The sequence below is a fragment of the Anopheles gambiae genome, chromosome 3 (genome assembly GCF_943734735.2).
Source record: "Anopheles gambiae chromosome 3, idAnoGambNW_F1_1, whole genome shotgun sequence".
Lineage (NCBI taxonomy): Eukaryota > Metazoa > Arthropoda > Insecta > Diptera > Culicidae > Anopheles > Anopheles gambiae.
In genome coordinates this window covers 88,764,181-88,787,964 of record NC_064602.1, presented here as the reverse complement: position 1 = coordinate 88,787,964, position 23,784 = coordinate 88,764,181, and the positions used below count along the sequence as shown (strand labels likewise).

At 51.7% G+C, this 23,784-nt stretch overlaps 4 protein-coding genes across 9 annotated transcripts; 3 read left to right on the top strand and 1 right to left on the bottom strand.

The window, feature by feature from the left end:
- Positions 1 to 798: 798 nt before the first annotated feature.
- On the bottom strand, positions 799 to 3,837 carry LOC1280948 (mitoguardin). The gene is made up of 3 exons (XM_320821.4): positions 2,898 to 3,837; positions 1,961 to 2,824; positions 799 to 1,877 (listed from the first exon to the last, which is right to left on the bottom strand). Exons 1-3 carry the CDS (start codon positions 2,943 to 2,945, stop codon positions 1,260 to 1,262), a joined length of 1,530 nt encoding a protein of 509 aa, XP_320821.3. The 5' UTR covers positions 2,946 to 3,837; the 3' UTR covers positions 799 to 1,259.
- A 263-nt stretch (positions 3,838 to 4,100) lies between these two features.
- On the top strand, positions 4,101 to 12,873 carry LOC4577900 (probable histone-lysine N-methyltransferase CG1716). Of its 2 annotated transcripts, none has more exons than XM_061655267.1 (5): positions 4,101 to 5,020; positions 5,099 to 11,300; positions 11,387 to 11,613; positions 11,685 to 12,419; positions 12,494 to 12,873. In XM_061655267.1, exons 1-5 carry the CDS (start codon positions 4,379 to 4,381, stop codon positions 12,671 to 12,673), a joined length of 7,986 nt encoding a protein of 2,661 aa, XP_061511251.1. In that variant the 5' UTR covers positions 4,101 to 4,378; the 3' UTR covers positions 12,674 to 12,873. The 2 variants fall into 2 exon arrangements, with proteins under 2 accessions (XP_061511251.1, XP_061511250.1); XM_061655266.1 differs by having other exon boundaries at positions 4,161 to 5,020; positions 5,096 to 11,300.
- Positions 12,874 to 13,522: 649 nt separating this feature from the next.
- On the top strand, positions 13,523 to 15,035 carry LOC3291409 (large ribosomal subunit protein eL27). Of its 2 annotated transcripts, none has more exons than XM_061655265.1 (3): positions 13,523 to 13,639; positions 14,014 to 14,238; positions 14,363 to 15,035. In XM_061655265.1, the coding sequence occupies exons 2-3, from the start codon at positions 14,020 to 14,022 to the stop codon at positions 14,552 to 14,554; spliced, it is 411 nt and encodes a 136-aa protein (XP_061511249.1). In that variant the 5' UTR covers positions 13,523 to 13,639; positions 14,014 to 14,019; the 3' UTR covers positions 14,555 to 15,035. The 2 variants fall into 2 exon arrangements, with proteins under 2 accessions (XP_061511249.1, XP_061511248.1); XM_061655264.1 differs by having other exon boundaries at positions 13,540 to 13,643.
- Positions 15,036 to 15,160: 125 nt separating this feature from the next.
- Positions 15,161 to 22,732, top strand: LOC1280950 (protein germ cell-less). Of its 4 annotated transcripts, XM_061655256.1 has the most exons (5): positions 15,718 to 15,897; positions 16,083 to 16,409; positions 19,713 to 20,123; positions 20,200 to 20,572; positions 20,650 to 22,732. In XM_061655256.1, exons 3-5 carry the CDS (start codon positions 19,987 to 19,989, stop codon positions 21,745 to 21,747), a joined length of 1,608 nt encoding a protein of 535 aa, XP_061511240.1. In that variant the 5' UTR covers positions 15,718 to 15,897; positions 16,083 to 16,409; positions 19,713 to 19,986; the 3' UTR covers positions 21,748 to 22,732. The 4 variants fall into 4 exon arrangements, with proteins under 4 accessions (XP_061511236.1, XP_061511237.1, XP_061511240.1 ...); XM_061655252.1 differs by having other exon boundaries at positions 15,161 to 16,409; XM_061655253.1 differs by lacking the exon at positions 16,083 to 16,409 and having other exon boundaries at positions 15,686 to 15,897.
- The last annotated feature ends 1,052 nt before the right edge of the window (positions 22,733 to 23,784 follow it).

The following is a 23,784-nucleotide window of genomic DNA, read 5'->3' as shown; positions in this document are numbered from 1 at the left end:
CGGAATGGCAAACAATGAAAACGGTTATCAACGTTTCTGAACACAGAGTAGACTGCAATTACTTCTCCTTTATTCTCCAGAAGTGATTGACCGCAAGAAATTTAACCAATATAATCTTCCTAATAGTAAAATCGTCCACTTTTCCGCGTTAACTATTGGCCGTTTGTTTGTAAACACTTTTTCATGAAACTGTCAAAAGCGACCTGAAAATGGCAACCTAGCAACGGGCTTTGCATCGACCTGTTCTCCTTAATAGATCTTGCTCTAGAAATTCATGAACCTCAAGGGATTCATAGATCTCCAAAGATTCATAGAGCGTGAGCAGCTTATTCTTCTTGGCGTAGCAACGACTTCTTGGCATGTACCATGCAGCTGGATAGTTTGTTTTGCTACGGGGAGACGGTCCATGCGCGGCTTGAACCCACGACGGGCATGTTGTTAGGTGGGATCGCGCCAATACAATACAGGGGTTTCCAGGGGTTCTCATAGTTGTCGGACACTTTCTTGACTCTTTTCTATTAGAAGTGAACTTGATATGTTGGGAATTGGACTGTATGGCACCCTTTTTGGACAGGCTTAGTGGAAATTCCGATTGAATTTGTCCAACAAGGATGATATAGAGTCCAATTCTTTTTACATTAAGTTCATTTCACTTAAGAGTCAATAAAGTGTCTCACAGCTATGAGAACTCCTGGAAAACCCTTTATTGTGAAAATCATACATCTTTAAAGATTCATGAATCCCTGGAGATATATGAAACATCGCACACAAGTAATGGACAAAAAAAAGGAAAGCAACTTTTCGGCGTTTTTTGATGCGCAAATTTATTCCTCAACTCATTAAAGCTATTTCCCTACGCGCTTAGCTGTCTTTATAGCCTCCGACAACACCCTTGGTGTATTTGTGTTGTGCCCATGTGGTGTGCATTTGAAACAACTTAGTTACAGTCCCCACCTTCCACCCCCTTTAATGCCCCCTGCTTCTTAAATGGTGCTTATGTTATAGTTTGTTGTACTAAATCTACCCGCTTGCTTGCTTGATCTGACCATGTTTTCGTCGCCCGATGCACCAACACACCACCACATACGCATATACCACAAGTGGCCGCCCGCTTTGTTCTTATGGAAATTTAAGGTGATCGTCACACCAAAAGAATGAAAGAAAGACAAATTCCCTTATCCTTAAGAGCTCCACTCCGCAGGGATGGAATAAATTAGAACCGAAAAAAACAGGACAAAACACAATTGATCGATGGAGCACTACTGATTGAACTTGACGCCTATGTTGTTCACTCGCTTGCGCATATTCTCCAGTATGTCCTCCGCCAGCTCCTCCACCGTGGTGTACCGGCACTTCTGGAAGCTGTAGATGTCGCACAGGAAGCCGATCGTCTCGTCCTTGAAGTACTGGCACACGTCCTTCAGGTTTTCGTTCGGCCCGAAGAAACCCCACACCATCAGCGGGGACAGCTGCTCGGTGATGCAGTAGAAGTGCGACATGAAGCCGTTCGGGAACTTGAGCATGCGCTTTTTCGCCTTCAGCACCGACCAGACGGCGGTCGCTAGTGCCGACTCCTTGAACCCGTTCGACAGGAAGCGATTGTTGATGACGGCCAGCACACTGTTGGGCGGTGCGTCGAGATCCCGGAACGCGTCCAGTATGATAAAGTCCAGCACCACGTCGTAGAACGTCATCGCTTTGACGTTGCGCGACTCCAGCTCCAGCTCGATGTCGACCCAGTTGTTGGGGTTTTGCAGAAATTCGAGCATCGATTCGTACGCGACGAGGAAATCCTTCGGATCCTTATCGCCCAGGCAGAGCAGATCGGTCAGTATCTGTCGGCCGGTGTCCGCTACCCAGCGTCCATTTTTGGGATCCTAAAGAAAGGGGGAGTTTATAGAGAATGTTGCTTTTAAAATCAATCCCCACCAAGGCGTCCTGAGCGAATCGCGCGAATTACCTTGAACAGCAGCTTAAAGGCCAGCCGTATGCAGTGCAGCTTCGCCAGGTACTCGGTATCGGACGCACAGCCGACCATGTCGGTGCGCAGCGTCCGGTACGGTATCTGCTGGTCGTCCATCGTTTCGAGCGCGCTCGAGTACAGCGGGTACCGTTCCAGATCCATGAACGATTCCGTGTCGTCGAACTCGCGCAGATCGGCCACCTGGTCCAGGGCGGACGCGAAGCTTTCCGCCGAATCGAAGTTCGGATCCGACCCGGACCGGTGCCCGTTCGTGAGGCCGTGCTCCGCCCCGGTAATGGCTTTCCGCTCATCGTCCCGGTAGAGCACGGATCGTTCGTCCAGGAAGAGCAGCTCACCCTGCTCCTGCAGGTTGTAGGCAGCGTCCAGCAGGTTCTGTAGCTCGCGACAAAACTCGTCCTGATCGACGTTTGCGGCCCGGCCCGGGATGATGTCCGTATCGTTGCGCCCGGTCAGGGCGTCCTCCCAGTAGCTGACCACGTTTTCCAGCGCCTCCATGCCCATCACGCCGAGCTGCTGCGGGGTAAGGGGCGTTGTGTTCCCAAGCAGCGAGACGGTGCCCATCGCTGCAACCGGACCTCCGGCGGCCACTAGCGACCCGGACGCAAGCGACATGCGGTCGGAGATGGCGTGAACGGACCCGCTGGGACTGTACGAGCGGGCGGACACTTTCGAGCCGGCCACCGACATGATATCGTTCGGGCTGCGGACACTGTTGCGCGTACGCCTGTTGCCGGGCTTGCGTATCCGGCGCTGCTGCGGGAGTGGAGTTCTCCGCCGGCCAAGGTACGCGGCAAGAGCGCCCAGCAGAGCCACGCCAGCCGATACGGATAGGATAATGATCTAAAAGAAGAAGAAAAGGATTAATTTGCTGAAATTATGATCGTAGGAATAGCCACCAGGCGGTACAAATTACCTTCTGTGAGGTGGATACATGAATGGGAAGATACTTGGAGACGCTCATCTTGACGGGATCGGGGTCTGTGTTCGGTGTCGTGCAGCAAAATCCAACTTCGCTTACTTTCTTATCAAAGCAACCCGAGATCGTTCGTAAATTCGTTCCGCGGGCTTTTTTTGCTGCTGTGGATTAGGTGCGCCACTTTCCGTGTGTGTGTGTGCGAGTGGTGTGTTGCTTAACTTTGCTGGCGTTTCACCACTGCTCCCAGCCGCTCTTGCCTCACGCGTGCGTGTGTTATCTTAACCGAGCCATTTATCACGCCTAGGGATCGTAGTGTTAGCACCGTCGAGCGAACAATCTTTTCATGAACAAAACATCAAAACGAAAAGGACTTTAGGACAATTAAAAATAAACACTACACAAACACACACGCAAACACACTGGCTGGCTGGCTGGCTGGCTGTTCCCCCGTACTGGCGCTTTCTCTTCCTTGCGAGTGTTTTTGTTTGATTGGTCCCGATTCCCGTGTGGCACTGGCACTTAGAGCAAGCGAGAAAAGTTTCCCGTTCTTCTTCACACGCGGCACACTATTATCACATGTCTCGATTGGTTTTGTCCCGAGCTGCTAATTGGTCTGCACCGGAAGGACATGCCTTTGCATTTGCAAGGGCCGAGTTCCGTGGTTACCACAATGCCGTCTGTCGGTCGTTCGGTGTGTGTGAGTGCGTAACCTGATCGCGGTCAGAAGGTGCACACCAAGACGGCACTGCGCGCGTAGTGTTTACGTCACTGTGTGAGAGGCGCCCCACTTTTTCTCCCACTTTTCACCCCTGTGCACTACTTCTGCTTCTTCTTCTTCTTGCACTTGTTTAGGGTGGTTTTGGTTGTTTTTGTGTTGCCTCTTTTGCCCACTTCGTTCGGTGCGATTTGTGCTGAATAGTTTGACAGACCCGAACGGAACGTAAACATTCCCCCAGCGGAGCACGTGCGCTGGCTCATTCCGCTGAATTATTTGCATGAATGTATGAACAAATGTCTTTTTATTTATTATAACTTCACTTTCATATGAAAAATTATTCGAACAACCTCATTTTATGGTTTAAAAAAGAAATTTTGAATTTAATTTTGCATTTTTAACGAGAAAACCGCAACAGTTTGACACCCCTGTCTCGCAAAGCGACTTTGACAGCTGTCAACGAGCCGGTTCGTATTCAGCACTTTTGAAGGGTTGTTTGTTGTGTTTACGTTTTTTTCTAATTATCTCGAGGACCCTTCAAACATTAGAAAGAAGAAGAAGAAGAAGAAGCTCCAAGAAGCGGCAAAAGAGGTCGAGCGCATATCGCAGTTCCAAGTGCCAAGATTAAATAATCATGTCGTAGGACGAGACCGTGCCACTGGTCTTTTCGCGTGTAAGCTTCTCTCGTTGGTGTGTAGATTAACGCCCTTTTTAGCAAAACAATCAAACGTAGGGCCAGCCCGACGCCCAACAATCCACAGCGATGGGACGTAAGCGCGGCACGGGAACCAAGATGTCGGCCGGCGGAAGAGTGACGGAGCTGGCGGACGAATCGTCCGACAGTCGCAGCCGCAGCAGCGACAGCGGGGGACGGTCGGCCTCGGTCACGCCGGTACAGGAAATGCTGGTGGCCAGCGTTGGACGTGGCCGTAAGCGGGGTCGAGGCGCTGGTCGGGGTGCTGGACGAGGACGGGGTGGTCGCGGCAGGGGTGCATCATCGCTGGGTGTCAATTCTCCGCCGCCGGTAGAGGAAACACCGTACGCCGATGGTGAGATGGTGGAGATGATAGAAATATTGGACGATGAAACGAGCAAATCGCTCGAGGGCACTCCCGGCGACGACTCGGTTGTGGTGCAGCAGGAGGAGGAGCTGGCGGAGGAGGTGCAGCTGATGGACTGTCAAACGATCGACGGTAAAACGATCGTCGTGACGGAGGAAACGCTGGTGGGAAACGAGCCGGCGGACGGGACGCTGCTGGTGGACGGGGAAACAACGGTGGTGTACATCGAGGATGAGCCGGAGGTGGCGGACAGTGGGGCCGGCACGCGCAAGTCCAAACGGCAGGTAAAGGCGACGAACAAGTTCCGCGACTTTGTCGTGGACGCACCGCTGCCGATGAATCAGGTAACGTACTCGTCCGGCTGGGTTCCGCACGCCGCAAGCACATCATCCGATTTATCGACGTATTTCTTTGCCCAGCAGCCGGTGCGCACGTACTCTAGCGGCAAATCGCCTCGGCGGGTGGCGGGCACGATCGGCAGTGGCATGTTGCAGCCCGGCACGAGCAAACAGCAGCGAACTTCGCTCCCGGCAGCGGTGTACGAAACGCCCACGAAGGAGGCACCACCACCCAGCAGCACGGCGGCGGTACGTGGCGGATCGACCGGGGCAAAGCGGGGTAGAAAGAAGAAACCGGTCGCCCCCAGCATCCTGGACATTGCGGGGGTCGATCCGTGCGACGAAACGATACAGCTGCCCCGGCCGGAAGAGCGAAACAATTCGCTGATTTCCCTCCGGATCGATGGAGCGGTGTTCGGGGACGATGACAGCATACACAGCTCGAGCTCCCAGGAGCTGGTGGAGAGTGGTCCACCCATCATGGGCGGCGGGACGAGGGGTAGAAAGCCAAAGGTGGCCGCGGTGGGCAGTACACCGGAACGGCCGGCCGGGTCTACGTTTATTAGACGGTCGTACAAAACGCCCGCCAATGTAAATGCGGCGCTGGAACCGAGCACGTCCGTCGAGGCGGAAGTGGTTGCGCCCGAACCGGTCGTTGACGATGAGGATGTGATAGTGCTGCAGGCCGATGAGATCATTATCGATGCGCCGGAGGAGCGGCCGACATCCGGCCGGGGCAGTCGAGGTGGTCGTGGTAGCCGCGGTGGGCGTGGATCGCGTGGCGGACGGGGCAGTCGCGGTGGCCGTGGAAGCCGCGGTGGTCGTGGAGGAAGGGGAAGAGGAGCAGCCAGAGGTGTGATGGAGGGTGGTGAGGAAATGGTGAACGATTCGGTGGAAGGAGAGCGTGAGAAGGAAGAGGAATCTGTAGCGCAACCATCGGAAGAGTCTGCTGAAGTCGTGGAAGTTGCGGTAGAACACGTGGAAGAGACAGTACCCGAGAGCGCAATGATGGAAGAAATAGTGGAGGAGAAGGTGGAACAGCCTGAAGAAGTTGCAACTGAACCTGAAGTTCAAGCTGAAATTGCTCCGAAGGAAGAGGAGGAAATTCCAGACAAAATGGATTCTACAGAACAACCAACAGAAACGGAACCGACATCAATGGTAGTGGAAACGCCTGTTGAACCAGTGTGTGAGGTAGAAACAGCTACGGTTGAGGTTTGTGTCGAAGAACAACCAGCTCCCGTTGAACCAATTCCAGAAAATAAACCTGATCTGCCTGAAGAACTGCCCCACGATGAACCAACACAAAAGGACACTCCGTCAGACACTGCCACGAACAAAGCAACCGAACAAACAAATCTCCCAAAAGAACCAGAAATTACACCACCCGAACAGAACGCTTCCGTCGAGACAGAAAAGCCCGATCGGGAGGATCCTGCACCCCCGCCGAAGCAAATCGTCGAAACACCGCCGAGAAAAGAAAAGCGAGACCAGGACACGAAGCTGACCGATTCGGGCGGCTCACGCAAAGGATCCAGCAAAGAGCGACCGCCCAAAGAATCGCCATCGAGCCGGGACAAGTACCGTGCGTCGGAAAAGTCCACCCCCGACGAGGATCGCTCGCGGGGGGAGCAGCGTAAAAAGGAGCGGAAACGATTGGAGGAGGAGATGCGCAAGCGAACACAGTCGAAAGATCGGCCCATGGGTGATGAACGGCACGAGAAACGCGCGGTTAGTGATGGGGCAGTGCGTGTGAAAGACGATCGGAAGCTTAGTTTAGATCGCATGTCGTCAGCTGGCACGGAGCGTGATCAACACGTGCCATTAGGGACGACGGCAAGCGATGAGAAGGATAAGATAAGAAAGGGAAAGGAAGCGGATAAACGGTCGTCCGACGTTGGTACTGCGGGTGAAGCGAAAGAAAAGATCGCCACCGCGGAAAGCTCCATCCCTTCCAGTAGCAAGAAACGTCCGTCGTCAATTCCACCCCGTCCGGATAAGCCGAAAAAGTGTTTCGAGTCGGAGATGAAAGCGCTGGAGCTGCAGCCAATATCGCGCACGAAAGCACCGCACGATGAATCGCGCCGCCGAGCGGAAACGAAGGACCGGGATGATTCCTCTTCATCGTCCTCCTCCCACCGGACGAAGGAACACAGTCGGCATAGCAGCAGCAGCGGCAGCAGTAAGCACAAGAGCTCGAAATCATCGTCCTCGCATGAGGGAGCGACCGCACGTCGGCTGGACACAAGCGGCCATCGCTCCAGCCGCCCCAAAGAAAAGGAAGAGGAGAAGCAACAGCGCGATCGTGGCGAGGGTGGGGAAAAGGAACCCACCGGTCGGAAGAGCGTCAGTGCGGGCGGCAGCTTTCTTCAGGAGGAAACGAATCGCGATCGTTCGATAGTGAAGAAATCGTCCAAAACGAAGGACTCCAAGCGAGATTCGTCCAAAGCGAAGAGCGGCGTTGAAGCGGTGGAGGAAAAACCGGCGGAGAAGCCGCTCGTTACGGAGAGCCCTCAGAAGAAGATCGAGGAACAGCCGGTTGAGACGAGGAATGTTCCGGAATGTCCGCCGGTTGAGCAGGAACCCGCGGAGCCGTTCAAAGCGTCCCCCGAAGCGCCGAGGATCGTAACGAAAGCGTCGCTCAAGATGTACAAAATGGAGGAGTGCGTTGAGGCGGAGCTGCCGACACCACCACCTCCACCCCAACAACCTCCGGAAACACTCCAAGTCACTCCAAAGGCGGAGGAGATCCACGTCTCTGAGGTTGTCCAAACAAAGGTTGCCGAGTTGCCAACGCAACTCCCCGTGAAAGAGGAACCTCCAGCCACGCTTGATGCTGTCCCTCCGATGGAACCCAAACCGGAGACGCAACAGCTTGCCGAGCTGAAGGAGGAAGAAGCGTTTAGTGACGCGGAAACGCTACGTTCCGATTCGGTGGCCGGCCTCTCAGACAGTGAGGGTCTTTCCGCCCCGTCCCGATGCAGCAGTGGCTTCCCGTCCGAGGATGATTCCGGGGTGCGGAGCGGTGCCAGCACACCGTACGATCTAATGTCCTGCGATGAACCGGATCCGGCAAGCAGCGGCGGCGGTGGCAGCGTGACGGTTGTCCCTCCTTCATCCGTTCCGTCGGTGGAGGAAGTACGCGATGAGGATCGTGACTCGCAGCGCGTCGATATGGTACGGTTGGTGGAGAGCTACATCGACGATGGCGTCATTCGCCGTTCGACCCGCATCAAGACGATCAGCTCGCAGAAGCAGCGGACCAGCGGCCACGGGCTGGTGCGCGATAGGGACAAACTGATGAAAAAATCGTCCGGCGCGGTGGGCGATGCCTACGGCACTGCGGAAGCGCTGGCGGGCGGCTATTCGGCGAGCGAGATGGCAATGCAGTCGGGCGGCCATCTGCAGGGCGCGGCGGGTGTAAGCGGCCCCGCCTGGCCCGTCATCGCTAACGAGGGCGATAGCGCGAACGTGGAGCTGTCGGAGGAGTATCTGCGCGACATGGAGGAAAAGCTGAGCCGGTTCGAAACGATCCGCGAGAACATCTACCACAGCGACCGGATCGTGAGCAGGGAGGCGAAGAAGATGACGTGCGATTGCTTCCTGACGCACGAGGAAATTGAGCGTGGTGAGCACGGGTGCGGGGAGGACTGCCTGAATCGGCTGCTCATGATCGAGTGTGGCTCGCGCTGTACGGTCGGTGATCGGTGCACGAACCGGCGGTTCCAGCGGCAGGAGTACGCCCACTGTCAGGTGTTCCGGACGGAGAAGAAGGGCTTCGGCATACAGGCGAGCAGCGCGATCGCGCCGGGCGAGTTCATCATGGAGTACGTGGGCGAGGTGCTGAACAGTGCGCAGTTCGACGAGCGGGCGGAGGCGTACTCGCGGGAAAAGAACAAGCACTACTACTTCATGGCACTGCGGAGCGATGGCATTATCGACGCGACGACCAAGGGCAACATTTCGCGCTTCATCAACCACTCGTGCGACCCGAACGCGGAAACGCAAAAGTGGACGGTGAACGGGGAGCTGCGGATTGGGTTTTTCAGCACGAAGTACATACTGCCGGGGGAGGAAATTACGTTCGACTACCAGTTCCAGCGGTACGGGCGGAAGGCGCAGAAGTGCTACTGCGAGGCGGAAAGCTGCCGCGGGTGGATCGGCGCGAAACCGACGGGCGAGGGCCGGGATTCCGAGTTTGAGGAGGAAGATGAGGATGAAGAGGACGAGGAGGAGGGAGAGGAAGGCGAGGAGGAGGAGAGTGAGGAGGAGGAGGAAGGTGGTGAGAAGGTTGATCTGGTGGAGACGGCGGCCTCGGTGCAGCAATCGGCCCAACTGGACGTTGGTAAAGCGGCGAAGGGTGCTGCATTGGCGGCGGCGGCAACGGCCGCAGGGGCTGGCGATCGGCCGGAAGGTGGCAAATCGGATGCCGCGCCAGTTGCACCGACGAAGGTAAAGAAAACGCGCAAGAAGCGCACAACGGGGCGCAAGCAGCGACGACTGGAAATTCACGAAGATCCCGACCTGGACGAAGAGATCAACAATCTGCTCAAGACCGGGCTCAAAAACCAAGCGCACACACTCAAACTGTCCCGGCTGATGGTGCGCGCGAAGGACATCAAATCACGCAGCCGACTGCTGACCCTGCTGCAGAGTGGGGAGCTTCCGTGCCGCCGCCTCTTCCTCGACTACCACGGACTGCGGCTGCTGTACGGATGGATCTGCGAGTCGACCGAATCGATCGAGGACCTCAAGTTCCGCATCCAAATCCTGGACACGCTCGACCGACTGCCAATCTCGAACAAAACGATGCTAAAGGACAGCAAAATACTGCACACGGTGGAAAAGTGGGCCCGGGTGGAGAAGGGCAAACAACAGAAGGAAGTCGTCCCGGGTCCGACCGCTGTGCCGAAGGAAGAGCCACAACCACAGCTGCCGCCTCCTGCGCCAGCAGCGGTTGGTGAGAAAGCGGAAAAGGAAGTGTCGTCGCGCACCAGCTCGCCGAGCGATAGCAATGGGGCGGGCAGTGATAGCAGCAGCCAGCCGGCAACGGAGCGGCAACAGGCAGCGGCCAAGAAGGACCTGCTCGGGCTGGGCAGCATGGAGGTGCTGAAGAACATGCCGGCACTGCTCAAGCTGGCCGACCTGGGCAAGCTGAAAGAGATCATCAGCACGTGCGACAGTAAGGAGGTGGAAAACAAGGAGAAGGCAGCAGCGGCAGCAGCAGCCGCAGCAGCAGGAGCTGCGGCGGCGACAGCAACGACAACACTCTCAACGGATTCGCTCACCGCAAGCGTGCTACCGTCAGACATTCAGATCCCCGAGCCGGAGGACGAGAACGCACCGGAGGAGCAGCGGCTCGGCACGCAGATACGCATCCTGTCCTGCAAGCTGCTCATCAGCTGGATGAACCTGAAGGAGGTGTTCCGCATCCCGAAGAAGGAGCGCATCGAGCAGATGAAGGAGCACGAGCGGGAGGCGGACATGCGCTACCAGGCGATCGGGTTGGAAAACGACGACGAGAAGGAGGAAAAGCAGCAGCACCACCGGCATCGGGACGGCCGTGGCTGGGGCGACGGTCGTGGTTTCGTGCGCGGAAGCGGTGAGCCCAAGCGGCGCCGTTCGCTGGACGATCGCGACGCACCGTACGGGGGCGGGCTGGGCGGAAAGCTGAAGCGACCGCCGCCCGGCGGGCTGGCCGGTGTCGGTGGGTATGCGCCGCTGAAGCAGGACAACCTTTCCAAGCAGCAGCGGCGCCACCTGTTCGAGATGAAGGTCGCCCACGAGGAGGCCGAACGGCGCAAGAAGGAGATGTGGCTGATGCACGAGAACGCGTGCCTGCGGTTCGGGCTGAACCCGCATCTCACCGCCCCGATGGACATTCCGGTGCGCATGAACCCGGCGACGGGCGAATACTTCTCGGAGGACGATCGCTTGCTGCCGACGCCACCGAGCCACGCGTACTTCAAAATTCAACCGCCACCGATGTCGACCAATCCGGACGATTACGAGCTGCCGGCGATGAAGCTGCCGCCGTACTGGCGCTTCGCGATTGACGAGCGTGGCCGGCTGTACTACTACCACGTGAAGGAGCGCATCCCGCAGTGGGAGCCGCCGAGGAAGCCGGGCGCCAGCCGGGCGGCGGTGGTGGCCGACGACGAGGACATTTCGCTCAGCTCCGACTCGAGCACGACCGATACGTGCGACACGAGCGAGGAGGAGCTGGCGGCGCAGTTCGAGCAGCTGCTGAAGAAGAAGCGCAAACAGCAGTCGAGCTTTAATTTGGGTAAGGGGAATGGGAAATCCGAGGGGGGGTTTAGGAGGACACATATGCTAATTTTGATTTCGTTTTTTCCCCCCAAACACACGCAGATGACGTGCTGGCCAAACCGGACGACATGAATGACGACATGTCGAAGGCACCGGTGAAGCGCGAATCGGGCGAATCGGGTTCACCGCAGATGCTAACGCTGGAGGAAATCTTTGGCGAGTCGGCCAACGCGAGCACGGCGGCAGTGGATGAGGCCACTCTGCAGCAGCTGCTTCCGCGGCGCAAACGCAAGCACAGCCTGAAGTTGGTGCAGGCACGCATTATAAGTGTAAGTGATCAGTGTGATCGGTCCGACGCGCAACAGATTAATGTTTACTTTCTTCAATCTCGTCCCTGCAGCCCCGCACCGAGGAGGACAAGCAGTACGGCCAGATGGAGATGAAGCGGTACAAGGAGACGAAGGAGAAGCTGCGCAAGCGCAAGGAGGAAGCGAAGCGGTTGCGCGCCCGCAGCATGTTCTCCAAGACGCTGGCCGACAATCCGTTCGGCGGTCCGCTGCTGGATAAGCCGTCGCTTGCGGCGAATGCCACCGCCACGGATGGGGCAGGTAGTGGCGGCATGGGCGGTGTTGGTGTCGGTGGTACCGGCGATGCGTCCCTCATGGACGATGATCTGGTCGTGTCGCACAAGATCGTGGAGGATAAGTGCATCGTGGACGAGCTGGATATACTGAACAAGAAGAAAAAGATCTCCCCGTACGAGGAGTGGAAGAAGGTGCAGCAACGGTTGGGCAAGAAGCGTAAAACGGCCGAAGAAATGACGGGTGAGAGTGGTGGTGGTGGTGGTGGTGCGGCCGTTGCTGGAGGAAGTGGAACTGGTGGGCCTGCGGCTGCTCCAGCACAGCAGAGTGCAGCAGACGGCGGTGGAAGCTCAGCCATGGCAACGGCGAAGCTTGCTAAGCGCAAGAAATCAAGCAAGGGCGATCTGAACAGCGAGGAGGCGAAGAAAATTAAGGAAAAGTTCCGCGTCGACATAGCGGGCGTGATCGTGCAGCATTTGAGCGGCTATCGGAAGGATAGCTGCCCGCTCGGCCGCATTACCAATACGGACGATTTCAAGCATCTCGCTCGGAAGGTAAGGAAACTTGGATGCTGATGCTCGGTGAAGGATGTTTTGAAAATTTCGTTTGGCTTTCCTATTTCTTTCAGTTAACGCATTTCGTCATGCTGAAGGAGCTGAAACACTGCGACAATACCGTGCACGAGCTGGAGGTGACGGACTCCGTTAAGACGAAGGCGCGCGAGTTCATCAAGAAGTACATGGCCAAGCATGGGCCGGTGTACGTGCGGGGTGAAAACGAGCCGGATTATTCGAACGTTGCGCTTTAATACGTTTGGAAGTGGTAGCAGCAGCAGCAGCAGCAGTAGCAGCAATCAGTGTCCTTTTCAGTGTGTTAATTAATGTTAACGGCAACGGCAATATTATAGGAACCGTTTATAGTGAAATAACCTTTCTAGGTTTTGGTGTAAATTTGAGTGATTTTCATTAATTAACAATAGAAATAAATGTATGAATTTTGTAAGAATAAGAAGGCAAATAAATGATTGAAATACAATTCAATATCACAAGGTGTCGCGCAACCCCCATGGACCGTCTATCGATGACTCAACGCCAGTGCTGCAAAATGTCACTGTCAATGACATAAAAAAATCTGACTGAAACAATATCCATGTCAGCGCGACGTACTCATTTGTGATAAGTAGAGGTGATACGCAAAACGATTGGTGTGATCAGTGCATGCTTCGTGACATTTTTGTGACTATCGCTTGGTCAGTCACTATGTCATGACATTTTTTTTTATATTGTGTTCAGTTCTGCCTCTGACTGACATAGTCATGACAAATTCCGGCTGAAACAAAATAATGTCAGCGTCACGAGCTCTGCTGTGATGATCAGAGGCGAGAATCAAACAGTTGATGGGACCATCACATGCTTGGTGACATTTTGTTTAGCACCCAACTCTTGGTCAGTCACTCGGTCGCGACATTTTCTGCTTGCAACAATATTCCGTTAATACGATTTGATAGTCAGAAATTACATAATGTATCATTCCAGCAGTACAAAATACAAAAACCTATAAAGGCACAGTTTGTAACGACCATTTCAAATGTCCTCTTCGCAAACTGTGCTACAACTTCGCCGCAGCACAGCTGTCAAACGGGCTGACAGCGCACCCGGTAGGCGAGTTTGTAATTTCCGGGCGAAACCGGCGAAAAGCAAACGTCAGCGTGTGCCGTCTCTTTCGGGTTCTTTTTCCGGTCGGCCATCAGTGCCAGTGAAACACATTTCACTAAGTAGGTAAAATAGGCGTACAAAACCGCATCAAAGTGCCGGAAAATCGAGTGAAAATGAAGCGCAAATGGAAGCGGCGACATGTGCCCACCGACACCGATGAAGAAAAGAGCAACTTTTGTCGAAATTGTGCGTGAAACCGTGCCAAGACGAAAATGCGGTGTGTGCCCTCGGGTGTGCGGCTGCTGCTGGTGGTGTGGTGCGTGTGTTGTTGGGGGTTGTTTGTGGTGGTTGCACTCGTGTCGTCGGCAAACGCGTGTTCCCGTTTCGCTTCCTTTTGCTCACTCGATTTTCGGCGCGCAGAAAGCGGTGTTTGGATTTAGCGAATTGTTTTATTAATAACCACATTGTCATTGTTCTTCCCCCGCTTCGGCAGGCCAAAATGGGTAAGATTATGAAATCTGGTAAGGTGGTACTCGTCCTCGGTGGACGGTACGCCGGTCGCAAGGCTATCATCATGAAGACGTTCGATGACGGTACGTCGGACAAGCAGTTCGGCCAGGCCCTCGTTGCCGGCATCGATCGCTACCCGCGACGTGTGACGCGAAACATGAGCAAGGATCGCATCCACAAGCGTTGCAAGATCAAGCCCTTCATCAAGGTAAGGGAACACAACACGATACACCCGATGGTGGTGGTGGTGGTGGCGACGGCGGCGGCGTGCTGCTGTTGGTCTTTAATGACACCCGGTCTTATCATCTCTCCCCCGCTCTTTCTCTTCCCAGATGCTGAACTACAACCATCTGATGCCGACGCGCTACAGCGTGCCAGATGTGAACCTGGACAGCAAATACAGCGTGGCTGACATGAAAGATCCGGCCAAGCGGAAGAAGGCCCGCAACCAGATCCGCTGCAAGTTCGAGGAGCGACACAAGACCGGCAAGAACAAGTGGTTCTTCCAGAAGCTCCGTTTCTAAGGCAACAACCTACTGTGCACAGAGGGGAAGACTCCGATGGAACCGGGCGGTGGGCGGAAGTAAAGAAGTCAGAGAGTACGAGTTTATCGCAGCGGGGATGTATCTTCTGCGTGCGGGTGTGTCATTTCCGGCCGTTTTTTGCAAGCGGCTGGTGGCGGTGTTGGTGGTGCAGTGTGTGGCGAGATGGGGCAGCGATGCACTTCGAGTTGTGTAGTGTGTGTGTACATGTGTATGTGATGGTGTGCTTTTTTGAGGAAGAATCGAAGAAGAAAAGTCCACACACACGCACCCGGCCGAGGGGTTATCCATCCATCCAATCCAGATCGTGTCCATCTGCTCCTGCCCCGCTGGACAGCCATGTAAACTGATTCGGAACCGGAACAACATTCATCGGTTTCGTGGTGTGAACGGTCGGAGAAGAAAGCACAGGCTCGTTTTGGATACCTAATAAATTCGTGTTATCTACTTGGAAAAAGGAAAATCTATTCTCTCCAGTGTGTGTGTTTGTGCTGCCAAAAGGGGCAATAGAATTGTGAGAAAGTAGTAGTTTGTAAATGCATAATACATGTTTTTATATTTCAGCTCTGTAAGAATCGATCAGATGTTCTTGTTTGTTTATTTTTAGGGTATCATTCGTTATTTGAAATGGCTTTGGCGCTTGTGGCTTCATTCGGATTTCAAAATTTATCCTTAAACCAAGGGCAACCGTTAATAGATGCTAAAACGAATTAGAAAAACTTTTCCGATATCGGCATTCAAAACACCGAGCAGAACACAGTATATTATATGAAATACAATGAAATGTACAACCAACAAATGAGAAAATAGAGTAAAGTTGGAAAGTTTGGTTTGAAATTTGCCAACGCAATACGAGGCCGGACACCTCGCCACCTTGTTATAAACGAAACAATCGGAAACGTTTTCAAAAACATGCATTTAAATGGAAATATTCAAATACCCTCTGATTAATCCACAGTACATCAATTCGTCATCAACAGACCATAAATTACCCTTGTAATTGAAGAAAAAGCTTAAGAAAATAGAATTATTCACAAGAAAACGCTTCTATTTTCGTCTAAAAAAACCCGTTGAAATGTCACATTTTAAACGTCAACGGATCATGTCCAGTTGCGCACCAACTGTCGCAATCGTGTGTTTGGTTTTGTTTTGTTATTCTTTCCCCTGGCATAGCGAGCAGTGGACGTCCTCGGTGCGAGCGCTTTTTCCCGTGCGAAACAGAATTAGAAAAGCGTGTGGTGTGGTGGTAGTAGGGGGTGAATAGTGGAAAACTACGACGTAATTTCCGTCACCCAAAACTCTCGTCTATGCTTCCCCGCGAAAAGGTAAACAAAAGTGATGTCACAAAGCGCTCGCAAAGTGCAGAACTTCTCGCGAACCAATCAATAGCCCTTTTTTCCCGTCGCTCTTTTGTTGCTGCGCTTTTTATGCAACTAACCTCCCCCGAGTGAATAGTTTAAAAAATTGTTTAAAATATTGTAATTCAACAAAAACTTTGTGTTCGTTTTAGTGAGTGCAGGCCAGTGTCCCAGGCATGGGAAAGTGAAAGGAAATCGCGCTCCTCCGACGGGCCATCATCACGCGTTATTATTAGAACGGCGGAAATAGTGGAAGTACAAACAGATGATACACGCATCTGGTTGTGGATCTGTGTGAATTTAGCAAAGCATAGGGAAAGCCCGTGCTCGGGCATCGTGTTTCGTGAAAAATAGCCGTGAAACATTATTTTCTCAACCCCAGTGCATTGGTGTTTGTGTGCGTTTGACCCGTAGATTGACCATTGGAACACGATCGCATGATCTGTGGTTGCTATCGTCGTTCCGGCGGACGCCCCACAGTAAGTAACGCACACACCAGCTGTGTGACATTCAGCCGACAGATAAGGTTCGGGAGGAAACCTTCGTGCGATAGGATGTAAAAGATGGTTATAGAATAAGTTCATTGCAAACGAGGGTGACACAAACCTTGGCGCGCGGCACGTTGCACTGCTCAATAGGGGAGAGGCAGCATTCCCTGCCAAATAGGTGAAAAGTCCACCAAATGAAGAGCTGAAGGGGATGGATTGCGTGAACACAGAACAAACAGAGCTATATCGTTCTGTAAATGATCATAAATCACATTCAGCTTGAAACAGAAGCGAACTGCACCCAGTTACAACCCGTGTCAATGCGATGCAAACTGTTTTTCCGCTTCCAAACAGTCGTTCTATTTTTAATCGTCACTCCAAAATTTATGCCCCAACGCGTTGTTGTTACCCCTAGCAACGTCTAGATTCTAAAAATGCATCCTTCCCTTCCCAACCAGACTGCTATCAAACCGCTCTGCTGCCTACTTTAATCGATCCATTTCCAGGTGCGTCCCCCCGCCATGTAATGTGATTCCGTTGCCATTTTAGCGCTCCAACATTGCTGCGAAATTACGACTGAGAATTACAACAAAGCAGCTGTGTGAATCATCGTTGGGGGGAGAGTAGATCAGCAAGCAATAATTCCAGTAGTCCAGTAGTCCACAGCCCTGTGACGCCTGGGGCTGGTATTATTTAACCAATCGCGCTCCGAGCAGGCTGGCTCGCAGGCTACGCAGGGTGGCGTCAATTTTCATACCAATGCGTACACCCAATTCTCCGACTGAGCTGCGTCCGGGTACGGTGGAGATGCCGTCATGCGTCGGTTAAACGCTCCATAGTGCCATGTGTAAATAAAATCGCATCTCCACACCCTTTCCAATGAACGTACATATGCGCTTTGGCTGGTGGCTGGGTTGCACACCCACACTAGCAGTGCGCGCGAGCGCGATGACATCACACGATCATCCCGTGCGGCCGCCACCCCATACGTATGCTTCTCGATGGCGGAGGGTAGCATATTATTTTCTTTGGAGAAGCGTTTTCATCACGTTCGACCGGAGATTTGCTCCATTGCTCAATAAGTGTGGTCGCTTTTTGGGGTCTAAAATCGCCCCAGCAATGCCATACCGCCTGAACCGGACTGCCCAGCTGATCTTTGCTGCCTTCATCGAGCATAAGGCGGAGGGAAACGTTCGTGTTTCTCTACAAAAAAGAACCACAACACACCACGACATTTACCACCACCACCACCCCGTTTTACTCAGTGGAATCCCAAAATGGTTTGAACAACCCTACCCCCCTTCCTTTTCCCATTTGAAAGTTGGGTCGAGGTCGTCACCGCACGTGAACGATGGCCCAGCATAAATGTATGCTAGTAGTGTGCTGTGCTGTGTGCGCGCGTGCTTTAAACCCATTGTTCGGTTATGCTTTTGGGGTAGTGGGGGGGATTACCTTCTCTCTCTCACACACACACACACACACACAAACACACAGCACGTCACAGATTGTCTTGCGCGGAGAGTTTTGTTTGTTTTACGCAGGGCGCTAATGTTTACAATGGGCTCCGATGCAGTGTTGGTGCAGTACTACTTACAAATCATTCCGAAGCAGTTGCATAGAAGAGGATTAGTTAAAGGTTTGAAGCTTGAAAAAACCCCAGCCTGCAGGACAGTGAGGGCGGCCAGGCTCACACAGACGAACCGCTCAGGTGACATCATGCCCGAACGGCGATTCAAACAAAGTGGGCATTGGGATAAAGGGTGGCAATTCGTGTGTTGAAGGAGTTAATTTTTTCTCGCTGGTCGTTGCTGCTTGCGCGGCCAGTTGGTGGATATTTGAACAAAAAAGTGACTTCACGGGCATGGTCGAAAAAGTGTCGTGCGGGATAATGACATCACCAGCTGGCGGAAGAAGAAAGTGGCAAAGTGGGTAGAGAAGAGTGTGTTTGATTATGTTAATAATCGTCCGGTTGAATAATGCGACACACGTTCAAGCGAGCTCCAAATCATTCCCAATCTATTAGAATTTAAAATTCACTATGCTTAGGGAATGTGGAAAACGATCGATTACCTTTTTGTTTTGTGGTTTTGCGCTAGGCAAAATTCTCCCTGCAAATACTTCAAATTCTTCTGCTTTTTTTTGCTGTTTGCAACCTCACGAATTCCAATACACTTTTGGGGAAACGTTCCATCTTGGGAAGGTTTAATATCATTCTGCGCGTACGTACCCTGTGTGCCTTGTGTGCCAAGAGAGCAAGAGGGAAGTTTCATGTGACGCCATGGCAACGAGACAACACTCGTTTTGAAATGTTCCAAACGTCTCCAGAAAAAAATAAGTGCAAGCAATGTGAAGTTGATCGTCGCTTCATGTCCCACGTTGGATTTTGGGGCTTATTTTTAGCACTTGTTTCGCGGGGAGGTTTGTTTTTTTGTGTTGGTTTTATGAACGGAAATCAATGGTGCCACGGTTCGGTGATCACCAGTCCGGGTATGACTTCAGTATTGTTTGTTTGTCTCGCTCGCCAGTGAAGAAACAGGAGTTGGTTTATTAGTGCAGCAGTAGCGTGCGTCGGGAAGTATGGTGTCTTTCGTGGACGTAAACTGCAGGATGTCTGGTTGACCGGTTTTTTTGTTTCGTGAGAAAGGAATTGTGTATAAAGAAAGGAATTGTATTTCATCTTAGTTATGTGATAAATGTAAGAGCATTTTTTATGATTTTAGAAGCTTATGTATGGATGAAGTAAGCAACAACTGTCTGGAATATGGACGATGCTAAAAGTGCTTTTGTGTGTACGAAAATGAGAATTAACAATATAAGCGTGTAAAATCTGTGCTTTGCTCCCAACAAATAGTGATGGAATATTGCAAAAAGGAACGATTCCCCATTCAATGTTGAGGGACACTTTCTTTATTCTTTCTTACAGGAAATGTACAGGAACTGAACTGAACTAGAAATGACACACACTTTTTGTGCAAATCCAATAGGAATTTCCAATGACCCTCTGAAGAATGTCGAATCCACTCCAGTTAATTCCAGTTGGGTCGAATTTAATTCCTATTGCTCTACGCAAAGAAAAGAAGAAAATTAGTAATATGAGTGTTTATTGAAGTTAAAATTTATCGTAGCAAACATTTAAAAGAATTATTTAAAACATTTCCAAAGCAATCTAGTAGCAAATAATACAGCTCAAACGGTTTCAACATACCTAACACATGCAAAACACCTTCACCAAATGTGCATCTTATTCGCTTCCATTTTTCACACCTTTTTCTTTCTTTCATTTTCCATTTTCAGTCTCTGGCGAAAGGAGTGAATCGCTGCAATTAACACATGCCTAGAGTGACGAGAAGAACGGCGTTCTCAGCTTGAAATGAAGTGTGCACACTGGTGGAACGTCGGATGAAACGCTAGACAGTGATATAGAAGTGATCATTCCAAAACAGGGATAGAGCGCTTAGTTTTACTAGCACAGGTACAGTTTGCTTATCCCATTAACGACCCCCCCCCCTCCCCGCTCACCTTCAACCCCATTAAGACAACGCCCATTCCCGCGTGAGACCCTACAACGATGGGCAACGTGCTGAACAAGCTGGGCAGCGTGTCGCAATCGGTGCGCGGCCGGAAACGCAAGCGCGAAGACGAAAGCGCAGACGAGAGTGGTGATGGAAGTGATCTGCTGGATAAATCACTGCAAACACCGAAACGGTAACGGCAGCGGGCAACACTATCCATAGTCTGGAGGGTGTAAATAAATCTTCCTCACCTCTTGTTTCCCCCACAGTAAAAAGCTAGTTTCCACGGCAAAGTACATCTATCAGGCCCTGTTTAAGGAGGAACGCAACTCGGACATTACGGTGCACGCGCTCGGGAAGCAGTGGCACCTGCACAAGGTGTACCTGAGCCAGAGTCCGTACTTTGCGAGCATGTTCAATGGGTCGTGGCGCGAGGCGGACGAGGACTACGTGCATATCGAGATTATTGATCCGAAAATAACGATCGAATCGCTGTACTCGGTGTTTGGGTCGCTGTACATGGATGAGGTCGTGCTGGAACCGAAGGTGATTGTGTCTACGCTGGCAACGGCCACCCTGTTTCAGCTGGACAGTCTGATCGATCGGTGTGCGGAGGTGATGGTGGAAACGACAAATGCGGAGGTAAGAATTCGGAGGGTTTCTCATTCCAAAGCTTCTAATCCCTGTACTAAATGAATTTTATCTCATTTTCCCTCCAGACTGCAGTCCTCTACTACGAAGCTGCCTGCGAGTACGGCGTGAAGATGGTCAAACAGTCCACGTTCGGCTGGTTGCTGGTGAATCTGCTCAGCTTCTATCACCGTGCCCCGAAATGGCTCCGGCTAATCAGCTTCGAACTGATGGAACAGCTCGTCTCCAGTGCCGACCTGTACGTGGTCCAAACCGAGTTCACCGTCTACACGCTGCTCCGCTACTGGATGGCGCTAAAACTCTTCCCCGACGAATCAACAACGGACGGCGTGGAACACCCGAAAGAGCGATACTTTGCCGAACGCACCAGCTCCGTACCGTTCCTGGCCACCCCCGAGGGCGTCCCGTACGAACGTGTCTTCCGCGCGCTGCGACTGCACAACCTCCTGAACCATCACGTCGACATTCGCGTCCTGCGGCAGGACAACATCATTCCGATCGAATGGCTCCACAAGCCGCTAATGCAGCAGTGGACGAACGTGCTAACGATTGACCAGTCGCTGGACAAACCGATCGTCTGCGAGGATCGCGTCTTCCTCGAATCGTGCATCCGGTGCGGCCGCATACTGAACGAGAACGTGCTGCACAAGTGGCGCTGGACCGGGTTCCACTTTGGGCTGGATCTGCTGCTCTCGTCCGACACGCGCTCGCTGCGCATCCGCCGCCACCATCGGACGGAGAACGAGCGGCTGCTAAGCTTGCGGGTGGCGCGCCAGTTTCTGGTGCGCGTTTCGCTTGCCTCGCTGAACGAGCTGCGCCAGATCAAGCACCAGCAAACGTCCCCGATCCTGTCGATATCGCTCGAGAAGAACGAGGAAACGCAGCTGGTGGTGTTCGACCGGGAGCTCACCTTTCCACTGCTGGTGTCCGTCAACATGATGCTGGTGGCACCGCCGGAAGAGGCGATAGCTGCTGCCGCTGCCAGTGGGAAGGGTGCGGAATCGACGGAAAGGGAACAAGCAACGGCAGCAGCAACGACACCACAAGCGAGTGAACGTTCGCCGAATCAGTCGGTAGAGGGGACCGGTGGCAATGGGCCGGTGGAATCACTTGACGGTGGTTCGTCTGCCTCGTCCTCGAATCGGATGCTCGCCAACGAGTCCTGATTGCAGGTGCTGGTGCGGTGATCCAACCACCCAACAACGCCCAACGGTTGTGTTCGGTAAATCGCACAAGAAAACACCTCGGTGGCAATATGGCGTAAGTGTACTTAGCGTAACAGGTTCGATCGACTAAGAGGGAGAGAAAGAGAGCGATGGGGGAGAAGTGTGCCATTCGGTCGCCATTTTTTTGGGGACCGAAGAATCAAGAGAGAAGAGGTTTATTTTTTGAACTCAGATTATTTTTTTCTTTACTAGATTTTAGTAGTATATGTGTACAGGCAGGGGAGGGTAGAAAGGCGAAACGTTTTGTACTGGCAAATTGGAATACGATAGGAATTAGCTTTACAAGAATCGAGTTTGTTGCGCGTTTGAAAGCGAGAGAGGAATTTGGAAAGGAAATTAAAGTAGAATTGGAATTATTGTGTCTTGCTAAGGTTGTTCTGCCCCGGCGGGGGTGGGCGCACTGCTACCACTTTTGTCGTAGGGCGCTATTTAAATACGTTGCAGGATAAGAAATAACCGATCATGCCCCACAACCGGTCCGCGGGAGGTAAGGTGCACCGTTATCGTGCCACTTTTGCAGCCATTTATTAGGGAAGAGACGCTGTATTTTTCTGTTGTTGCTATATTTTACAAGCGAAAATAATTAAATAACCAACTTCACATTATAATATTTAACTAAGGTTGTTAACAAAGCGCAAAATACCAGAGTGTAAGGCAGGACAAGAGTATAGTGTTATTTAAAACTGGACGTCCGTTCTTTACCCTCTCACCGTACGTACGCTTCTTCTTCTTCTTGCGTGTTTAGGTGCGCTTAATCATTAGATGATAGTGATAAGAAGGGGGCAGGGGGTGCAATAATTCTCCCCTCTTTTTCTAATACTATACGACACGGCAGTATACAGCAGCAGCATTCCGGAAAGATGCTGGCTCGTAAAAAACAAGCGGAATAAAAACGTATAAATTAAGTGCAATGGCAAAACTGAAAGAATACGTATTTTCATTATTATTGTTGGTTTTTTATTGAAGTCGCTTACTTTGGCTATGAATTGCTCATCACATCGCCGTAATTAGCGAGCATTATTCGCATCAACTCTCTCAAATGCACCTTACGCTCTAGATTGCACTCTCCCCTGTTTCTATGCGTTGCTAGGGTGAATCGTGTCTTCTTTCTCCATTGCTGTGTATCTTTCTCTCTCCACGCTGGATTTGGGGCAATGTACTTGAAATGATCCAAGTAACCCTGTTCAGAAAACCATAAATGTGACCTCATGGTTCAATATCTGGTGAACCGTGTTAGTAGGATGAATCTAATTATGAAACGAAATCTCAAAAGAAATTGGATAAGATATACTAAAAAAATACAAATAATAAAAAAAAATAAAACACGTTTTTATTCAGTCGTACCGACGAACTCGTTCGACGAGAAACATTCGTCGCTCATGAGTGGACAGGGTTGTACCGCTAGGTTGGCCAGTACAAAATCTACACGGTTTTCTTATTTTTGATCTAGAGGGCTATGAAATGAGTGAAAATGAGCGCCGCGGCGAACGTTCCCAGGAACGAACGAGTTCGCCGGTACCGCTGATTGTACTAAAATTAAAATAAAATTTTCCTTAAAAACGTGTTTTTAATTTTTTAAAAGTTTAAATCTATATTTGTTTCTTTCTGTTTTAGCTTCTTGACTTCGTTCGATCGTGTGTTTTTGTTTCGACGATTTTATTATTTCGACCTTTTTATAATTCCTTTTTGCCACATGTAGTCATGCCTTGGTTCTTCTGCAATTCTGGTTCGTACGCAAAGTCGGGGTTGCTTTTTGTTTGCTTTTGTTTTTTACATCTATTTGGTATTATTTAACTTGTGCTCTTCCCCCTCTCTGTTTTCCTTTTTTTTTATATTATTCACTTTTGTCCACTTTTTGTCCGTTCTTCTGTGCAGTTGTTGGTTGTGTGTTACAGTGCTTTTTGATCTTTTATCGTGTTTGCATTGTTTCTTCCATTTTCGTTTGCTTTTTAATACGATTATAAAAATAGTGTCTGC

What these genes read in the sequence shown, in the direction of transcription:
- LOC4577900 (XM_061655266.1), top strand. Translation starts at nt 4,379, where the DNA reads ATGGGACGTAAGCGCGGCACGGGAACCAAGATGTCGGCCGGCGGAAGA. An exon ending in CACCGCTGCCGATGAATCAG is followed by an intron (nt 5,021 to 5,095) that starts GTAACGTACTCG and finishes TTCTTTGCCCAG; the next exon opens with CAGCCGGTGCGCACGTACTC. An exon ending in TGCAGGCACGCATTATAAGT is followed by an intron (nt 11,614 to 11,684) that starts GTAAGTGATCAG and finishes TCGTCCCTGCAG; the next exon opens with CCCCGCACCGAGGAGGACAA.
- LOC3291409 (XM_061655265.1), top strand. Translation starts at nt 14,020, where the DNA reads ATGGGTAAGATTATGAAATCTGGTAAGGTGGTACTCGTCCTCGGTGGA. An exon ending in AGATCAAGCCCTTCATCAAG is followed by an intron (nt 14,239 to 14,362) that starts GTAAGGGAACAC and finishes TTCTCTTCCCAG; the next exon opens with ATGCTGAACTACAACCATCT.
- LOC1280950 (XM_061655252.1), top strand. Translation starts at nt 19,987, where the DNA reads ATGGGCAACGTGCTGAACAAGCTGGGCAGCGTGTCGCAATCGGTGCGC. An exon ending in TCACTGCAAACACCGAAACG is followed by an intron (nt 20,124 to 20,199) that starts GTAACGGCAGCG and finishes TTTCCCCCACAG; the next exon opens with TAAAAAGCTAGTTTCCACGG. An exon ending in TGGAAACGACAAATGCGGAG is followed by an intron (nt 20,573 to 20,649) that starts GTAAGAATTCGG and finishes TTTTCCCTCCAG; the next exon opens with ACTGCAGTCCTCTACTACGA.
- LOC1280948 (XM_320821.4), bottom strand. Translation starts at nt 2,945, where the DNA reads ATGAGCGTCTCCAAGTATCTTCCCATTCATGTATCCACCTCACAGAAG. An exon ending in ATGTATCCACCTCACAGAAG is followed by an intron (nt 2,825 to 2,897) that starts GTAATTTGTACC and finishes TTCTTCTTTTAG; the next exon opens with ATCATTATCCTATCCGTATC. An exon ending in CCTTTAAGCTGCTGTTCAAG is followed by an intron (nt 1,878 to 1,960) that starts GTAATTCGCGCG and finishes CCCTTTCTTTAG; the next exon opens with GATCCCAAAAATGGACGCTG.